The 21,119-nt window shown below is 39.0% G+C and overlaps 1 protein-coding gene and 1 non-coding gene across 2 annotated transcripts; one reads left to right on the top strand and one right to left on the bottom strand.

Moving 5' to 3' along the window:
* Positions 1-8,570: 8,570 nt before the first annotated feature.
* Positions 8,571-21,073, bottom strand: DBR1 (debranching RNA lariats 1). The gene is made up of 8 exons (XM_069580992.1): positions 20,720-21,073; positions 19,747-19,871; positions 17,357-17,437; positions 15,231-15,316; positions 13,953-14,177; positions 10,341-10,421; positions 9,938-10,083; positions 8,571-9,465 (listed from the first exon to the last, which is right to left on the bottom strand). The coding sequence occupies exons 1-8, from the start codon at positions 20,914-20,916 to the stop codon at positions 8,772-8,774; spliced, it is 1,635 nt and encodes a 544-aa protein (XP_069437093.1). The 5' UTR covers positions 20,917-21,073; the 3' UTR covers positions 8,571-8,771.
* LOC138431361 (U6 spliceosomal RNA) lies at positions 17,606-17,710 on the top strand. The gene has a single exon (XR_011253628.1). It is a non-coding gene; the product is annotated as a U6 spliceosomal RNA (small nuclear RNA).
* Positions 21,074-21,119: the final 46 nt, after the last annotated feature.

Genomic DNA, 21,119 nt, shown 5'->3' with positions numbered 1-21,119 from the left:
TTTCATATATTTTTTCTTTTTTTAAAGATACATCTATTATTTTACATCTACTTAAAGCAAAAATATACATTCATTTGCTTATCTTTTGTTATATGGCAAAGCCTTTTTATTTTTATATAATTTTTAAAGGTTACTTTCCATCTACAGTCATTATAAAATATTGGCTATATTCCCCATGTTATATAACCTTCCTTATTTTATAGCTTCAACCAAGACCCTGGTCATTTATATTATACTGTGAATATATCTGTCCTTTTGATTTGCTCTTATGGTACCGTGTTCCTCTCATTTGTCACACTGCCATAGTTGGAACTCAGTTATTGATGTGATTATTTAATTAATGTTAAATTCCCTCATTGTACTTAGAGCACCATGAAAGCTGGAGTTATAACCAGGTGTAGTGACTGGGACATATTTATCTCAATAAATATTTCTTGAATGAATAAATAAATAAGTGGCATATGTTGATAAAGAAATGCATAATAGATGACCTGACTTCTTATTTTGCTTTTTCTTTGCCTATTCCAGTTAGAACCCCATTAACATCCAAGAGCATATGTATCAGTCAGGATATTTGCATTGCAAGCACCAAACCTCATACTGACTAAATTAAATAAGTGGAGAATTTAGTGGAAGAAGATCAAATAGGGGGTTGGGATTAGAAGATGAAAGGAAAGCTGAAACACTAGGTTAAGAAAAGAGCAATTCTGAGGGTGTGGAGCAGATAGTAGAAACTGCTCTGGAGTATTGTCTGGGTACTGCCATGGGAACAACTATTTTCTTCCTTTTATCTCTCTAATCAAGAGCCATATTCCAAGGAGGGAGCATCCAACTAGTGTAACTGGAGTCACATGACTGCTTTTGGACAGGTGAGGGCAGGGCACCAGTGCAGTAGTGGTGATCCCCAAAGAAATAATGTGTGGTGCTACTACCAGAAAGAGGAAGTGATGCTTGCAGGCCATAAATCAATGGTCTCCACAACTTACAAGTTTTGGGTGTCTACCACTTTAAAGATCTACCTGAAATATCACCATTTCAGACACTAGGATTAAACAGAAACTAACAAAAAGAGTTGGGAAAGAAAAAAAAAAGACAGAGTTGGGGAGGGAGTAACAGGGTAAAGAGGCTCAGGACTGAAGGAAGACATCTCTGAGTACACCTTTTAAATATAATTTGACAACTACATTAAGGTGTCACCTTGCACTGGTCAGAATGGCCATTATCAAAGTCTATCAGTAATAAATACTGGAGAGGGTGTGGAGAAAAGGGAACCCTCCTATACTGTTGGTGAGAATACAAATTGGTGCAGTCACTATGGAAGACAGTATGTAGGTTCCTTAAAAAACTAAAAACAGCCACATATTACCCAGCAATTCCACTCCTGGGCATATATCCAGAAAAGATGAAAGCTTCAATTCAAAAAGATATATGCACCCCAATGCTCATAACATCACTATTTACAATAGCCAGGACATGGATGCACCCTAAGGGTCCATCAACAGATGAATGGATAAAGAAGATGTGGTGTATATATACACATATATATATAATGGAATATTACTCAGCCGCAGAAAAAGAGTGAAATACTGCCATTTGCAATAAGCAGATGGACCTAGAGAATATCATACCAAGTGAAGTAAGTCAGAGAATGACAAATGTTATACGATACTACTTATAAGTAGAATCTAAAAAATAATACAAAGTAATTTATTGACAAAACAGAAACAAACTCACAGATATAGAAAACAAATTTATGTTTACCAAAGGGAAAAGGAAGGAGGGGGAGGGATAAATTAAGAGTATAGGATTAACAGTTACACATGACTATATGTAAAATAAATAACAAGGATTTACTGTATAGTACAGGAAACTATATTCAGGAAACTATAACCTACAATGGAAAATAATCTGAAAAAAAAATATATATATATACAAATCACTTTGCTATACACCTGAAACTAACAGAATATTGTAAATCAACTACATTTCAATTTTTAAAAAAATTTTTGACTTTTGAGATATGTACATGTTTTACAAATTTAAACCTAAAAGAGAAACAAGAAAGCAAGGGAGTGAAATTTTCCTTCTCATACAGAAAATATACACTGCTCTCTACATTGATTTTTTTTTTAAACTTAATATAACCTAAAATTTACTCTGTATCAGTTCATGAATCTCCCTTTTTTTAGTGTACAATTCAGTTGTTTTTATATTCACAGTATATTCACAGAGTTGTGTAACTGTTACCATAATCTAATTTTAGAACACTTCTGTCACCCCAGAAAGAAATATATATCCATTAGCAGTTTTTCCTCATTATTACAGACTCCATTCCCCAAGTACTGCTGCTGCTGCTAAGTCGCTTCAGTCACGTCCGACCCTGTGCGACCCCATAGATGGCAGCCACCAGGCTCCCCCATCCCTGGGATTCTCCAGGCAAGAACACTGGAGTGGGTTGCCATTCCCTTGTCCAATGCATGAAAGTGAAAAGTAAAAGTGAAGTCGCTCAGTCATGTCTGACTCTTAGTGACCCCATGGGCCGCAGCCTACTAGACTCCTCCTTCCATGGGATTTTCCAGGCAAGAGTACTGGAGTGGGGTGCCATTGCCTTCTCTGCCCCAAGTACTAGGCAACCAATAATCTACTTTCTGTTTCTCGGGATTTGTCTATTGAGGGCATCTCATATAAATGGAAATCAATTAACAAACAATTCTTTTTGTATCTGGTTTCTTTCATTTATCACAATGTTTTCAAGTTTCACCCATGTTGTAGCATACGTCAGGACTTCATTCCTCTTTATTGGTGAATAATATTCCATTGTGTCGATATGTACTTTCTGTATTCATTCATCAGTTGATGGACATTTAGGTGATCTCTACTTCTGGCTATCATGAATAATGTTGCTATAAACATTTGTGTACATGTTTTTATATTCCACATTTTTTGTACTACTCTCTCAAACTTTTATTAGTGAAACAGATTTTTTAAACTTTTTATTTTACATTGGAGAATAGTTGATTAACAATGTTGTGTTAGTTTCAGGTGTACAGCAAACTGATTCAGTTATACATATACATGTATCTATTTTTCAAATTCTCTTCCCATTTAGGTTGTTATATAATATGGAGCAGAGTCCCCTGTGCTATACAGTAGATCTTTGTTGGTTATTTATTTTAAATACAACAGTGTGTATATGTCAGTCTCAGGCTTCCCTGGTAGATCAGTGGTAAAAAAAAAACTCGCCTGCCAATGCAGGAGATGTGGGTTTGATCCCTGCATCAGCAAGATCCTCTGGAGAAGGAAATGGCAACCTGCTCCAGTATTCTTGCTGTGAAAACTTTATGGACAGAGGAGCCTGGTGGGATACAGTTCAAGGAGTCACAATGAGTCGGACACAACCTTAGTGACTAAGCACACACAGAATCACATGTCAATCTCAGACTCCCTAATTACTACCCCCTCCCTCCAACCATAAATTCATTCTCTAAGTCTGTGAGTCTGTTTCTGTTTTGTAAATAACTTCATTTATATCATTATTTTACCTTTTCTATATAAGCGATGTGATATTTCTCTTTGGCTTATTTCCCTTAGTGGGGCTTCCCTGTAGCTCAGCTGGTAAACAATCCACTTGCAATTCAGGAGACCCTGGTTTGATTCCTGGGTAGGGAAGATCCTCTGGAGAAGGGATAGGCTACCTACTCCAGTATTCTTGGGCTTCCCTGGTGGCTCAGTTGGTAAAGAATCTCCCTGCAGTGCAGAAGGCCTGGTTTCGATCCCTGGGTTGGGAAGATCTCCTGGAGAAGGGAACAACCTACTCCAGTATTCTGGCCTGGAGAATTCCATGGACTGTATAGTCCATGGGGTCAGGAAGAGTCAGATGAACGTGACTGAGCAACTTTCACTTTTCACTTCATTCAGTATGACAGTCTCTAGGTCCATCCATGTTGGTGCAAATGGCATTATTTCATTCCTTTTAATGGCTGAGTAATACTTTACTGTATGTGTACCCCATTGATTCTTTACCATCTGAGCCACCAGGGAAGCCTCTGTATCCATTATATAGATGCAAAAATCCTCAACAAAATACTAGCAAACCAAATCCAACAACACATTAAAAGGATCATACACCATGATCAAGTGAGATTCATCCCCAGGGATGCAAAGATTTTTCAGTATTTGCAAATCAGTGTGTAATACAGTATATCAACAAGTTGAAGAATAAAAACCATATGGTCATCTCAATAGAGTCACATTCTTTTTTAAACCTGTGTATTACTCCACTGGGTATTTGCTCAATCAGTCCTCTCCTGGTGAACATTTAGACTGTTTCCAATAGTTTGTTATTACAAATAATGCTACAATGAATACTCCTGTGCTTACACTTCCTTTTATTGTGAAGACAGAATGGCAACCCACTCAAGTATTCTTGTCTGGGAAGCCCATGGACAAAGGAGCATGGTGGGTTACAGTTCACAGGGTCACAAAGAGTCAGACACAACTTAGTGACTGAACTACATCTTTAGGGCTGACCTATCCTACAAGTGTAATTACTGGGTCTATATAGAGTTCTTTGTACTTTGCAAAGATGAGCCCTTTATCTGTGCTATGAACTGTAAATATGTTCTTCCATTCTTGTCATTTACCATTGTTTATAGTGTTTTGTTTGCCATGAGAAAGGTGTCTATTTTTGTATATAGTCACATCTGTCAGTCTTTGTTTCTGGATTCAGTTACAAAGGTTTTCCTCAGTTCCAGACTATAAGAAATTGTACCCATGTTTTCATCTGATATTTTTATGGTTTGATTCTTTACATTTATCTCTCATATTTTGGGATTGGATTTTGCTATATTTAAAAAAATGTTTCTTTCCAAGTGGATATCCAGAGATCCAATCTTTATTTATTTAAAATGTCATCTTTTTCCTCACTGATTTGAGATGCCACTTGAATAATATATTAAACTCTTATGTATGTTTGGGCCTATTTCTTGTCTTTCTGTTCCACTGGCCTGTCCACTAAGGGAATAGCACCGTGTTGTTTAATTAATATAGAGGCTTTATGGTATGTTTTAATAACTGATGTGGGCAGGATAGGTCCATTACTCTTTGAGGGGTGGGATTTTGCTATTTTAACTTATTTATCCATATGCACTTTAAAATCAACTTGTCTAGCTCCAGAAAAGCAAACAAAAAACCATGTATTGATTTCTAACTAATGCTAAATTTATGTATTGAGAATTGGCATCTTTATAGTATTATCTATCCAAGAATAAGAGATGGTTTTGTATTCAAGTCAACTTTTGCATTCTGGGGGTACATTTTAAGTGTTTCATTGTAGGCTTTGCACATTTCTCATTAAGTGTTTCTTTTTATTGTTTTGCTTATACCATGCCACTCATTAGTAATTTCATATGTGAAAACCGTTGATTTGCATGTTAATTTTATCTTATTACTTTGCTGTACTGCTTTATTTACATATTACTTTAGTGATGTTGATATATTTAGTTTTGATATTCTGATGTTTTGCTATTCCATGGAAACATTCAGGTCATCCATATAAAGATGTTTTTGCCTTTGCAATTCTGATTCCCCTTTGTTCTGTTTTGCTCTTTTCACAAATATTATCATGTAATGGAGATAGTAGGTATCTTATTCCTTGATTTTGTTACTTTCCTTTGATGGGAATGCTTATAGTATTTCCCTGTTAAACAAGATGCTAGATTTTACTTTTTAAAAAATCAGTGTTCACCTTTGTCAAAGGCCTTTTCATCATCCATGATCATATTTGTCCTTAGATCTATTAATATTATTGTGTAAATCTATGAACAGACTTCCTAATATTGAACCATCTTTGTATCAGTCATGCTGTATCTTAAAAATGTGCTATAGATTCTGTTTATTAATATTTTATTTAGGACTTTACTTAGGGTTCGATATTCATATGTAAGATTGGTTTGTAGTATTTTTGCGCAATCTTTGTCAGATTTAGGTATCAATGTTATATTAGCTTCATGAAAAGAAACTGAATTTTCCTTCATTTTCTATATTTTGGAACACTTTACATAATGTTAGGGATTTCCCAGTCTTTAAAAGATTTGGTAGTTTCTCCTGAAACCATATAACAAGTAGTCCCTTGATAACTCTATTCCTTCTCCAGAAATTATTTTCATTTTCTGCCTTTACTAGGATTTCAGTAAATTCTATTTTCCTACAAAATTAATCATTTACTTATCAAATTCACTTGTACCAAGCTGTGTAGAGTAATCCTATTAGTTTGAGTATCCTGTTTCAGTGGCCATTTCTCCCTTTTATTTATTCTTTTGGTATTTGTGCTTGCTCTTTCTTGATTGGGTAAGCTAGGGATTATCTTTTTTTTTTTTTCTTGAGAAAGAGCACTTATCAACTCTATTATTTATTTTACATCTAATTACTTTCTGCTTTAAACTTTATTAAAAATTTCTGAAAAAGAATAATTGTCAGAGTTTATGGAAATTTAATTAAATCAGTGATGGGGAAAATCCATAGTTTTTAAATATTTTATGTGAGAATTAAAATCAGTGAATTATTCAACTCAAAAAAGAAAGTAAACAAGAAGATGGAAAGCAATAAAGATAAAACCCCCAAAGTCTAAGACATTTTTCAAGTCAGATGTTAACAAGACGGAAGCCAAATGCCAGCACATTCTCCTAGGTTAGCTCCTGAATTTCAACTGCTGTGGGAGGATGGGATCCTGGAACAGCCTTTGGGTTCCATGAGTTCTGACCCAAGGGCTGGGTGACAATATCCTCTGGTGGCCCAAGCATTCTAACCAGAGACAGAACAGAATGCGGCTTCTCCACATGGATCTTTATACACTCTTTAATATTAGTAACCTGTTATGTAGCATGAGAGGCAGCACTGATGCAACTTGATCCCTACTAATAACTTTTGTCTTTTTAAATGTGGTGTTAGATCATAAATTTTTCAATTTTTAAAATTCAAGTAGTTGATTTACAATGTCATGTTAGTTTCAGGTATACAACACAGTGATTCAGTTTTGCATATATATATGTTTACCTTGTGGTTCAGCTGGTAAAGAATCTGTCTGCAATGCAGGAGACCTGGGTTTGATCCCTGGGTTGGGAAGATCCCCTGGAGAAGGGAAAAGCTATCAACTCCAGTATTCTGGCCTGGAGAGTTCCATGGACTGTATAGTCCATGGGGTCACAGAGAGTCAGACACAACTGAGTGATTTTCATTTCACTTCATGTACGTACATACATATATACATATTCTATTTAAAATTCCTTTATAGGTTATTACAAAAATGTTTTCTCAATAATTTTATTTTTGGCTGTGAGATCTTTGTTGGGCCAGCATTTTTCTCTAGTTGTGGAGAGTGGGAGCTACTCTGTAGTTACAGTGCAAGGGCTTCTCAGTGTGGTGGCTTCTCTTGTTGCAGAGCATGGGCTCTAGGACACACAGGCTTCAGTAGCTGCGGCTCCCAGGCTCTAAAGCATAAGCTCAATATTTGTAGCACATGAGCTTAGTTACATTAAAATTAAAGTTAAATATAATATGTAAATGTCAACAGGTTTAATCTCAACAAATAAGTATACAATTTTATGTTTGCCAATGTTGAGTACTTACTTCCTGAAATCTTATCTACCCTCTTCATTTTCAATTATATTTGAGACATTAATGGGGAAACAGTGGAAGACTTTATTTTGGGGGGCTCCAAAATCACTGCAGATGGTGACTGCAGCCATGAAATTAAAAGACGCTTACTCCTTGGAAGAAAAGTTATGACCAACCTAGACAGCATATTAAAAAGCAGAGACATTACTTTGCTAACAAAAGTCCATCTAGTCAAAGCTATGGTTTTTCCAGTAGTCATGTATGGATGTGAGAGTTGGACTATAAAGAAAGCTGAGTGCCAATGAATTGATGCTTTTGAAGTGTGGTGTTGGAGAAGACTCTTGAGAGTCCCTTGGACTACAAGAAGATCCAACCAGTCCATCCTTAAGCAAATCGGTCCTGAGTGTTCATTGGAAGGACTGATGTTGAAGCTGAAACTCCAATACTTTGGCCACCTGATGTGAAGAACTGACTCATTTGAAAAGACCCTGATGCTGGGAAAGATGGAAAGCAGGAAGAGAAAGGGATGACAGAGAATGAGATGGTTGGATGGCATCATCGACTTAATGGACATGAGTTTGAGTAAACTCCGGGAGTTGGGGATGGAGAAGGAGGCCTGGCGTGCTGCAGTTCATGGGGTTGCAAAGAGTCAGACACGACTGAGTGACTGAACTGAACTGAAGAGCTGACCAGAGAAAATATTTATAACAAATGAAAAGAGAGCACATATAAATATAGATACAATAATGACTTAACTCTGTAAAAAAATATATAAATATGCCATATTTTATACACCAAAATACTTATAGTGGTAGTAACTCTCTGAAGGCAAGAATCCTTGTCTTACTCATCCTTGTAGTGCCATCTTATAGAATAGTACCTGGTACAAAGTATGTGTTCAGTAAGTGCTTGCTCAAAAAAAATTAAAGTGAATAAGTTCTCAGAAAAAGCGGTACTCAATCAAGTAAATATATGAAATTTTAATATCTTTTTCATCTGAAATATACAAAGTTCTAAAGATAAAGTCTATACCTAACTAAAATCTTCTTATGTAACTTCATTATTACAAACTTAAGTCTTGAGTCAAAGATCCAATTCTAAAAATATAGTCTTAAAAATCATGTATCTACATATAATACTAAGACGAGTAAACTGTCTCAGGCTGTATCATTATCATCCACTGCGGCATAGATGGCTTGATTCCTTCTCTTGATTTTCTTTCTTTGTTCAGGTTCATGTTCATCACTCAGCCTCTTCAATGGCACCGTGGTTAAGTCCTTTCCATCCCCCACCTCCACAGGGTCACCAGAATTCCCCTCCTTGCACACTGGGGAACCTGAAGTATCGTCAGAAGATACAGTCATGGAACTTGGCAAGATCCTGATGTCAGAGAAGCTTGCAGAAAAGTCAGAAGCTTGATCAGAAGACTGTTCTACAGACGGTGTATTCACGTCACTGTGTGCACTTACAATACTATCATCATACTCCTCTTCTTCATCTAACATGATCTCATCTGGATTAACAGAGGACAGGGCAGATGTGTCTGTGTTATATTCACTAGGGTCTTCTCCAGAGTCATTACCCTCCACGTCATCCAGCCCTTCATAGTCACCACACAAGTGCTGGTCTTCCTTGGCCTTCTGAAGCCTGACATTAATGTCTGTGATGCCAAGTTGGGCACAAAATTCAGTCGTCTGAGGATTGATCCTATGAACCAACTGCATCTGTGTCTGCGGCTTGCTAGGGTCATAACAAGCAGCTGTTATACTAAAGTTATTTGGAACTTTGAGGTCATGATTCAATCTCTCCAGTACTTCGTTAATAGCTTCTTTTGTCGCACTGTAATCCCATCTAAAAAGTCCAAAACAATAGCTTTTTACATTTTATCGACCTCAGCAATAAATAATGAGATCTAACTATGGACTGCAGGTGAAATAATTAAAAAATTAACCACAGTTCAAAATTAATAAAATTATAGTTAACTTAGCAAAGGGCCATTTTTTAAATTAAAACAATTTTTAGAAAAAGCTGACCTTAACTCATGCCCTAAAACAAGTACAAATTATTTTAATGTGCAAACCAAATCTCCACCATCTTACAGTTTGATGCACTTATACACTTATTAGAGCTGGTGCTCAGCAGTCCATTTTCTTGGATTTCTTAGATGGAAAACATGCAGTTTTCATACCAGTCGGTAAACTCTGAATTGTTCTGATAGTCATTGAACAATAACTCCTTCGATTAAAAAAATTATAACAAGGTGGAGGGGACAAAAACTGTGCATACACTGGAGACAGCAAATCCTAAATAAGGCCAGACCTACCTTGTATGCAGGCCATTATTCTCAGGCATATTCCACAGGCGCTCAGTCACATTAATAAGATCATCAGTAGCCCTGAGAACAGTGAGCCATTCAGCATCATATTCCAAGGAATCAGGAGCACTGGGGTCATGTTCTACTTCTATTACCTACAGGAAGAAATTGGTAATTTTAAGAAATACATATCTATTCTTATATTCTAGGAATGTCAATATAACAATACAGTTTAGGAATTTAATTTAGTAGTGTAAAAACATTAATGTAACTTAAACATTCCCAGAGTAAATCTCAGAATATATAAATTACAAAAAGCAACAATAAATTCCGAAAGAATAGTTAGTAATTTTTTTTTTTTAATCATTGGAAAAGCAAACTACATGGCAAAGTTATTTCATTTTCTCTTTACCTGAAGAAAGTCTCTGTGTGGTAAGCACTTGTCCAAGGCTAGAAATTTGGTTGCTTTGGTTGATTGTCCTTTATCCATGGTCTAGAAAATATGAACCATGATTTAATAAAGAATGTTAAAACATCACCTCAGGTGGGTGGGGTGGGGAGGGAGAGGTCATATGTATACCTATGGCTGATTCATGTTCATTATGGCAGAAACCAACACAACATTGTAAAGCAATTATCCTCCAATTAAAAATTTTTTTAAAAAATCATCTCAGGCAAGTCATACATTGAATAGGACAGAAACAATCTTTATTACCCATACCTCTAAGTTGTGTGCTAAAGGAACTTTTCCAAAACAAGTTAGCTCTATTTCTACTTGTACAATGGTAAGCAAGGCACTTAAATTCTCTGGGTTTCAATTTCTTTACAAGAGGACTTCCCTGGTGGTCCAGTGGTTAAGAGTCTGCCTGTCAGTGCCGGGGACACAGGTTTGATTCCTGGTCCAGGAAGATCCCAGATGCCACAGAGCAGCTAAGCCGGGGTGCTACAATTACTGAGCCCACACACTGCAACTAAAGCTGTGCACCTCAATTAGAGAAGTCCAGGCAAAGCAACAAGGAGAAGGCAATGGCACCCCACTCCAGCACTCTTGCCTGGAAAATCCCATGGATGGAGGAACCTGGTAGGGATCACTAGGAGTCGGACAGGACTGAGCGACTTCACTTTCACTTTTCACTTTCCTGCATTGGAGAAGGAAATGGCAACCCACTCCAGTGTTCTTGCCTGGAGAATCCCAGGGACGGGGGAGCCTGGTGGGCTGCTGTCTCTGGGGTCGCACAGAGTCGGTCACGACTGAAGCGATTTAGCAGCAGCAGCAGCGGGCAAAACAACGAAGACCCAGCACAGCCAAAAGGAAAAAAAGTCCTTACAGGAGTCACAGCAGAAAGTAATGGTGGTAATGATAATGTTAAAGCAAATAATATACACAAACCAAAGCGTATAACACAAAGGTTAAAGACCAGACAAGAGATGAGTTTAAAAGTAAATTGGCAGAGCTAAAACCATAAAACTTGTAGAATTAATAGGAAAAAATTTTTGTAACCCTGGGTTAGGCAAAGATTCTTAGATATAACACCAAAGTAGATATTCACCAATAAAAATGAAAGAAATAGTGACACAAGCTACAAGAATGATCCTCAAAGCAAGTAAAAGAGAGAAATCAGAAACCAAAGACTATTTATTTTATGATTCCACTTATATGAAATGTTCAGAAAAGGTAAATCCACAGAGATAAAAAGCAGTGGTTGGCTGGGGCTGAGGGCAGGAACACAGATTGACATGAAAGAGGCACAAAGGATCTTTTGGGGTGATGGAAATGTTCTAAAATTGGATTATATATGATGTTTGCACAACTCTGGAAATTTACTAAGAATCACTGAATTCTACACTTAGAACAGGTGAATTTTTTGACATGGAAATAAAAATCCAATAAAGCTCTTTTTAAAAAGTGAACTGGCAGAAAGCAACATGGGGGATCACAAAGATCAAAGTCACCCTGGAAGAAGTAAAAAGTGACTCACTAAGAACAGCAGTGAAGCAAGCTCTTGGACACCCTGCTGAGAGTTTTGATTCCATGGTGGGAGGCACAGAGACCACTGGCAGATCGGGAAGCAGGGTGGTTCTAAGGAAAGGTGATCTCTGGTGTTGGTTAAAGAGCTCAAACAGAAGACTGGTGAAGTCAGAGATGCCAAGAAAAAGGGGATCAAACATAGCTTTAATTCAGAGACACAAGCTCCTGAGGTTGATACCAGAAGACTGAGTTGGGCAGGTGGGGGCGGGGGTGGAGTATCAAGTCAGGTGCTTCAGTAACAGTCCAAGAAAGTCACAAGCCCAGAAGAGATTAACAGCGATGCGGGGCAGGTGACTGACAGAAACAGAAGACTTGGAGGTGAGGATAATCACGCTGGCAACAGCCCAGAGGAAAATGAAAAAGGTCACCTCACCTCCTTCCCCCAGTGAAGCTGGAGAGTGAGAATCAGAGAGGGCCCACAGGCATGTTTTCAGACAGAACCTTCCAGACTGTGTTTGAGGAGCATCACTGAAGTACACCTCTACCACTGAAGAGGATTTGGTCCAGTAAGTTCAGGAAGCGCTGCACACCCCCATCCCCGATCCTGGAGAAAGGTGATGCCCATTAGGACATTAAAGACTCTCAGGTTGACTTCCCAGGTGGTCCAGTGGTTAAAAAATCCACTTTCCAATGCAGGGGACACAGGGGTTAGGGTTAGGGCAATAAGCTCCCACATGCATGGGGCAACTAAGCCCACGCTGCAACTACTGAGCCTGAGAGCACGCTCTGGGGCCCATGCACCATAGCTAGAGAGACGCCCAAGTGCCACGCGCGATCCCACATGTTGCAACTAAGACCCAGTGCAGCCAAAGAAATAACAAAGATGCTCAGAAATTCTAGAGAAGCTTCTGAGAAGGTATCTCTGTTAACCCAGCATTTTCTAAACATTTTCCCTAGGGAATACTTTATGGGAAAGTCAGAATTAAGTCAGAATTGGAGGTGAAAGGAAGAACCATGTATTTCCATAATAGCCTAGCAACGGCACCCCACTCCAGTACTCTTGCCTGGCAAATCCCACGGACGGAGGAGCCTGGTGGGCTGCAGTCCATGGGGTCGCTAGGAGTCAGACACAACTGAGTGACTTCACTTTCACTTTTCACTTTCATGCCTTGGAGAAGGAAATGGCAACCCACTCCAGTGCTCTTGCCTAGAGAATCCCAGGGACAGGGGAGCCTGGTGGGCTGCCGTCTATGGGGTCGCACAGAGTCGGACACAACTGAAGTGACTTAGCAGCAACAAAGTCTGTATTATCTACCTGCCATCAAGCACAATCAGCTATGCAGCTACTCAAGGAGCACTCTGGGAGTTTTCCTCCCTCTGTCGCTAAATCCTGATGATTATGCTTCCAAAATCTCTCTGGAGCCTGCTTCGTTCTGTGTTCCCTCTTTGCCATAGGTTAGAACCTCATCTTTTACTTACATAGCCCCCTCTGTCTCCCACTTTACATTACTCCAACCCACACACAAAACTGTTGCCAAACTGATCCTTCTGAAATGAAACTCTGATGTCATTATCTCCCAACTTTCCCAAACTCCAGGGCATGGCTGGAAGGCAGCTATGATCTTTCTCCAGCTTTCTCTCTCCCTGTGCCTCAGCCCCAGAGACCAACTATGCTTCCCCAAAGATGCCACACTCTCAGACTTACAGCCTGTGCACACACTGGCCCCTTGGCCTAGATTACCCTGATAACCTGCTTCTTCCTGGCAACATCAATTCCTTTAGAAAACCTCCTCTATCCCTTCATCTCTCTGTCCACATCCCCATCTCACCATGGCCTGGTTTAGGTGTTCCCAAAGTACCCTAGTACTTTTATCACAGACTTACTATACTATTCAATAATTGACTGCTTGTCCCTTCTCCCGATTGGATGCTGAGTTACTCACAAAAGGAAACTTACCTTTGATTTCTTTCGCGAACTTCCCAACTGTGCCCATGGTGCCCATAGATGTTCAGTAAGCGTTTATTAAATCAAAGAATAAACATTTTGGTTCCTACCTGGTGCTGCATCAAGGCTGCAAACTTTACGTGGAGGTGGGCGGAAAACCAGTAAGTAGGTTTTAAGTGCTCTAAAAGCTCGGAGGCAGCGGGACTTCCTAGTGTGTTATTTTCCACTTCTTGTCGGAAAAAAGATTTAGTCTTAAGAAGTTGCTTCTTGTTTCCATAATGATAGATACTTCTTGGCCAATCATGAGATAAGAATATGTCCATAGGCTGCTTCAGCTTTAACAGAAAAAGAAAAGAAAGCAAGCTATTAAAAAGAGATTAAACAAAAGGAATTCCCTGCCTTCCTTCGGCTACCACACCACTTACCCACGGAGTTCTCTAGATTTCAGTGTAATTCATCCTAGGGACACTTTGTTTACTGAAGTTACAGAAATACTGAGCTACTCACTCATTAAAGCAAAGAGAAATAACTTTCTCTCTACCTCATAAATGATCCTTATTTTCTACGGCAAAGCAGCTCAGTAAAGACACACTTTGATTAGACTGCCAGGCTCAGTTCAGCCTGGCAGACTCTACCACTGAACAGTGCGGGAAGTCTCCGGCAGGTAACTTTACCTAATTGAGCCTTGGCCTCTCACCCTTAGTGTGACAAAGCTGAGTAATATCTATCTCACAGAATCTGAGTGACATTTATATGAACTGTCACAGATGAAAATTGCTAGCTAATCAGTCATGTCCAACTCTGTGACCCCATGGGCTACACATTCCATGGAATTCTCCAGGCCAGAATACTGGAGTGGGTAGCCTTTCCCTTCTCCAGGGGATCCTCCCAACCCAGGTCTCCCGAATTGCAGGCAGATTCTTTACCAGCTGAGCCACAGGGGAAGCCCAGGCACTGAATGGGATCACAAACAAAAACCTAGTTTCACCCACTCTCCAATTAAGCCAGTGTTTCAATATCATCTTCATGATTTTCCCATTTCCTCTATTATCACTATTATTTTCTATTTAATATCACTATTTAAAATAAGTAATACTTTCTGTAAACTATCACTTTTTTCCAATATGTATTCTTTAGCTTTACCTTAAGAAATAGTAGCTGAAATCATGGATCAAATATTTTATTATTAATCACTAAAATAAATGTATAGCCATTAAAAATTTATAAATGTTCATCTGGAAACCTCCTAAAACCAACTCAAGATCCAAATTTCAGAAATACAGAATTAAGCTCTTCTTGGAAGTAGTAGACCAAACTGATCAAAATACATTCTGGTACACAATTTCTTTACATTTTTTCAAGTGTGCCATAGTATAGTTTTTACGTACCTGTTTTAATTTGTAGACTTCAATATTTCTCACATGATATATACTCCTTATTGTAGCTGCATTATAAGGGGGGCACTCAAAATGACCTTAAAGAAGAGACGTTGTATTCAACTCCTTTAAATACTGAAAATATAAATATATACATATACTTCTCCAAAACTGATGTTTGTCAATACTTTTGGTTCTTAAAAATTTTATTTGAAAAACCCTGCTCTCAAAATGCTGGTATTTTCTAATAAGTAATTACAAAGTATAAATCTAAATGAATAGAGGGGCTTCTGATTTTTTAAATTAAATTATATTTAATTTTGGAATATACTGCTTATTCACATAGTTTAAGATTTGAAAGATACCATCTGAAAGGTATAGGGGAAGGCGAAAGAAGAGTGAGGGAAGGATGGATGGGGAATTTGGCATATGGCATGTGGGATCTTAGTTCCCTGACCAGGGATTAAACCTAAGCCCCCTGCAGTGGAAGCTTGGAGTCTTAACTACTGGATCGCCAAATAAGTCCCTATATCATGATATACTTCACTAGTTCCCATCTTTTGCTATTACAAAGAAGACTGAAATAAATAAATTTGTTTATATCATTTTGTACTTGTGGACTATATCTGTAGATAAATTCCTAGAAGTAGAATTCCTTAGTCAAAATACTTGTATAATTTCCACAGATATTACCAATTATCCTCCAAAGAGTGGTTTCTATTTGCATCTACACCTGCTACATATGAGGTGGCCTATTTTTGTAGACTTGTTCCAACAGTTTACAACAGGGAGCAGGGCAGCAAGGAACAGACTTGAATTTAACAGTTATACTGAGGATATAAATTTTAGCTGCCAATTTAATTCATGAAAGTTTAAAATCAATGGGAATCCAAGCTATTTCTTTAAAATCAACGTATGATTCATTCAGATTCAGTGTGGTATACTTATACAACGGAATACTATTCACAAGTTAAAATGAATACAGTTATATGTATCAACATGGATTTCAAAAACATATAAACAAACATGTGGCAGAAAAATATATGTAAAATGATACACTTATAATGAAGTTTAAAGCATCCTATATAATACAATGTTTAAAGCTATTAACTGATATGGTAATGACATAAAATAGTCAAGTGAATGATAAAAAACAAATTCAGAGTAGTGACTGCCTGGTGAAGTAAGAAAGGAAAAAAAGGGAGAGATGGGATTGAGGACAGACAAACAATGAATTTTGATTGTATCTGCACTTTTTTTCTTAAAAATCAAAACTAAAAATGGCAAAATACCAAATAAAACTAAATGGTGGATACACAGATGATACATTCTAATGTTCTGTATGTTTTCATATGTATATAATATTTTATAAATTTAACAAATCTATTCATAGAAGACGGAGAAGGCAATGGCAACCCACTCCAGTACTCTTGCCTGGAAAATCCCATGGGCGGAGGAGCCTGGTAGGCTGCAGTCCATGGGGTCGCTAAGAGTCGGACACGACTGAGCGACTTCGCTTTTACTTTTCACTTTCATGCATTAGAGAAGGAAATGGCAACCCACTCCAGTGTTCTTGCCTGGAGAATCCCAGGGATGGGGGAGCCTGGTGGGCTGCCGTCTATGGGGTCGCACAGAGTCGGACACAACTGAAGCGACTTAGCAGCAGATTCATAGAAGAAATTCAATGAAAAAGTCAAACTATATACTCTGTTTAAGTTACTCTGTGGCATATAAGTTCTAAAGTTTAAAAACAATTCTCAGGGGACCACCCTAGCGGTCCAGTGGTTAAGAATCCACCTTCCAAAGCAGGAGACATAGGTTTGATCCCTGGTTGGGGAACTAAGACCTCACAGCCATGAGGCCACTAAGCCGATAAGCCACAACTAGAGAAGCCCCCACAATGAAACTAGAGACATCCTCCCACCACAACAAAGACTAGCGCAGCCAAAAATAAAATAAAAACTTTAAAATAATACTAAAAATAAATAAGAACAAATTAAAACAATTTTCAGAATAATAATACCCATTTTGTTATACACCTGAAATTAATGTAACAATGTAAGTCAAGTATACTTCAATTTTTTAAAAAAGAATGTAATGTCTTTTGTTGTGTTTTTTTAAAAAAAGGATAATATTACCTTTTCGATAGTCATGAGATTTAAAGATACCAGAGATTCCACCAATCCTTACTCCTCGGTATTTTACTACTCCTGCCAAACCTGAAAAATTACACAATTAAATAAAATTACTATAGGAAAAAGCAATCTCATTACTAACTTAACAGTTTAGAGGTCAAGAATACCATTCAGTGCTAAAATTATGTGAAAATTAAGTATCATGATGAGGTTACCCTTTTGCATAGAGATATGCCAACAATACATAAGGTGGTGCTCGCTTCGGCAGCACATATACTAAAACTGGAACGATACAGAGAAGATAGCATGGCCCCTGCACAAGGATGACACGCAATTTGTGAAGCGTTCCATATTTTTAATGGAGTACTACTCAGCCATTAAAAAGAATACATTTGAATCAGTTCTAATGAGGTGGATGAAACTGGAGCTGATTATACAGAGTGATGTAAGCCAGAAAGAAAAACACCAATACAGTATACTAACACACATATATGGAATTTAGAAAGATGGCAATGATGACCCCGTATGCGAGACAGCAAAAGAGACACAAATGTAAAGAACAGACTTTTGGACTCTGTGGGAGAGGGAGAGGGTGGAATGATTTGGGAGAATGGCATTGAAACACGTATACTATCATGTAAGAAACGAATCGCTAGTCTAGGTTCGATACAGGATACAGGATGCTTGGGGCTGGTGCACTGGGATGACCCAGAGAGATGATATGGGGAGGGTTTTGGGAGGGGGGTTCAGGGTTGGGAATTCATGTACACCTGTGGCAGATTCATGTCAATGGAGGGCAAAACCAATACAGTATTGCAAAGTAAAAAAATAAAATTAAAAAAATATATATATGTGTATCTATATATAAGGTGGACTAGGGAGAGGGGACTAGAAGCAAATCAGGCAAGAGACTGAGCAGAGAGGGAGGAACAAATGAGACAGGATGTGTGAAGAGGGAAATTGTTTTGTTGTGTAGTCACTCCAGTACTCTTGCCTGGAAAATCCCATGGACGGAGGAGCCTGGTAGGCTGCAGTCCATGGGGTCTCGAAGAGTCGGACATTACTGAGCAACTTCACTTTCACGCATTGGAGAAGCAAATGGCAATCCACTCCAGTATTGTTGCCTGGAGAATTCCAGGGACAGAGCAGCCTGGTGGGCTGCCATCTATGGGATCACACAGAGTCGGACACAACTGAAGCAACTTAGCAGCAGCACCAGTCATTAAGTCCTGTTCGACTGTTTTGTGACCCCATGGACTGTGTAGCCTTCCAGGCTCCTCTGTCCATATGATTTTCCAGGCAAGAGTACTGGAGTGGATTGTCATTTCCTTCTCCAAGAGGTCTTTCCCACCCAGGGATCAAATTCATGTCTCCTGCATTGGCAGGCAGATTCTTTACCACTGAGTCACCTGGGAAGCTTGGTACCTAATGGAATATGGGGAGAGGGTGGGGGAAATAGGGAAAAATGTTCTATGATGGATTTATATGTTATAAACCTGAAACAAATTACAGGGAACACACAGGATAAAAGAAGTGCTAAACAACATGAGGGAATCCAGTCAGCTAAACCTAGAAAGCAGGAAAGTCTTACTGCCAGATAAATTCCCCATTTTCTTCAACAAATAGCATGGGGCAGCGGGGGGAGGGGTGGGGGGGGCACGGGGGGGCGGCAGAAAGTGACAAGGGACAGTTATGAGATTTCAGAATCATGACAATCAAATAAAATGCACAGACCTTGTTTGGATCCTATGTGAATAAGTCAACTGTAAAACAGACTTGTTTGTGATAATCAGGGAAATATGAACATAAACTAGGTAACAGATAATAATAGATAATTGGTAAAATCCTGGTACTGTAGTAGTGGTATTTTTAAGTCTTCATCACTTAAAAATATGTGCTAAAGTATTTCCAAGTGAAATAATCTGATGGCTAAGATTTGCTTTAAAATACTACAATCACCTCCTCCCACAAAAGAGTTTAGTGGGGAGTGGGTTAAAAGAAGGAACACAGTGTGATAATCGTTGTTAAAGCTGGTTAATAGGTACAGAGATTCACTATACTATTCTCTATTTCATGAATGTTTAATAATTTCCATTATTAAAAGTTTATTTCTTTAATTTAATAAGAGGAATAGGAAAAAATAAAAAGAATGCAAATAGTGTGGAAGCTCTTTGCAGTTACATTAAGTATTGCTTAAAGCACTAAATGATGCATGGGCATATTCTCAAGATTGCCTACTTATGTGAATTATTTTAGTTAAATTTTCATAATTAACTATTTAAATCAAGAGAGTCCCCAAACACCACACATCTCAAGATGCTAATCAACTGATATACAAATCCTGGCAGGCTCTTCCATGCCATCAGACCAAGAAATTAACCATAAACACATACCTAAATAATAAATGTTTGGTGCTACCCAGCCACCGTAGGGTAACTCTTGCAAATGATTTGAGGCTTCATGGTTTCCCCCAATGAAAATCGTGAGAACTGGGGCCTTTTTCTCCCCAGAGTAATACCTAGAACATAAGGTTAAAAGTTGTCAATTGGTATTGCAGAAAAGAGACACAGAGAAAAGCAAGTGGGCACGCCTATACAATTAGTCACAGCAGAAAAGCAAAATGATCTCAAGGAAAAAAATCTGAGCTCATCATAAAAACTTTAAAAGCTCTTTCTAAACGAATTCCCCATCCTTTTCCTTAAGAATGAAGAGCTGCCACTTTGGGTTTCAAGCCAAAGTATGTTCAGTGAGGTCAAAAACTTTTGTCGGTTCACTGTTAAGACCTTAGTTTCTAGAATGAGGACTGCGCTGTGCATGCTGTGTTTAGTCCTCAGTCGTGTCCGACTCTTTGTGACCCCATGGACTGTAGCCCGCCAGGATCCTCTGTCCACGGAATTCTCCAGGCAATAAAGGACTGAACTGCCATGCCCTCCTCCAAGAGATCTTCCCAACCCATGAGATCGAACCCAGGTCTCCTGCATTGCGAGCGGATTCTTTACCGTCTGAGCCATCGGGCAAGCCCTGAACAAGGACTAGCACACAGCAAGGATCCAATAAAAACTCTTGGATCATTAAATGAACAAGTCTCAGAGTCTTATCAAGCAGTGAGGTAGAAGAACCTGTCAGTTTCTTTCTCCAGGTGTCCCTCTCAGGCTAAGATCCCTTTCGAAACAAATAAAACAGAAGAATAGAAAGAAGAAAAGTGACATTTACTAAGCGCCAGTTCATAGATACACAGCGTGAACAAAGGCGAGAAACGAGAACTAAGAGAGACAGCTGGTCAGTGGTAGGCAGACGGGCTTGGAACCCAGCCCCCACCGCTGGCTGCCCCACACCTCGTACCGCGGGCAGGGCCGCGTCCCTCACCTGTAGAAGGTTTGCATGTGGCGGTACTTGGGCGGCACGGCCATGCAGCGCAGGTCGGCCTCGTTGCGCACTGCCTGGAAGTCGCCGCAGCAGAGCAGAATGTCTATCCGCCCCGGGCCACGCCGCTCCGCCAGCGCCAGCGTCTCATAGATCTTGTCCAGCTCGCCGTGGCAGCAGCCGGCCACAGCCAAGCGCATCCTGCCGGTCCGTAGAGGGGAGCGCTGCCCGCCACCCCTTAACCAGAACCAGACAGCGAAGACCAGACTGAGATCAGCAGCCGCCCGCCTTTCCTGACATGCCGCCTCCTGCAATTGACTCTCCAGTAATATAATTCACTTCCGGTTTTCAAATCTCGCGAGAAAGGGATCGGACGGGCAAGATCCACTCAGGGATTCCAGGG

This window comes from Ovis canadensis, chromosome 1, assembly GCF_042477335.2.
Source record: "Ovis canadensis isolate MfBH-ARS-UI-01 breed Bighorn chromosome 1, ARS-UI_OviCan_v2, whole genome shotgun sequence".
Classification (NCBI taxonomy): domain Eukaryota; kingdom Metazoa; phylum Chordata; class Mammalia; order Artiodactyla; family Bovidae; genus Ovis; species Ovis canadensis.
This window is presented reverse-complemented; position numbering and strand designations above follow the sequence as displayed.

Coding starts and splice junctions, on each gene's coding strand:
- DBR1 (XM_069580992.1), bottom strand. CDS start 20,916: ATGCGCTTGGCTGTGGCCGGCTGCTGCCACGGCGAGCTGGACAAGATC. Junction 17,438..19,746: donor ACCAAACATTTATTATTTAG/GTATGTGTTTAT, acceptor GTAATTTTTCAG/GTTTGGCAGGAGTAGTAAAA. Junction 14,178..15,230: donor AAGTCTACAAATTAAAACAG/GTACGTAAAAAC, acceptor TTTCTGTTAAAG/CTGAAGCAGCCTATGGACAT.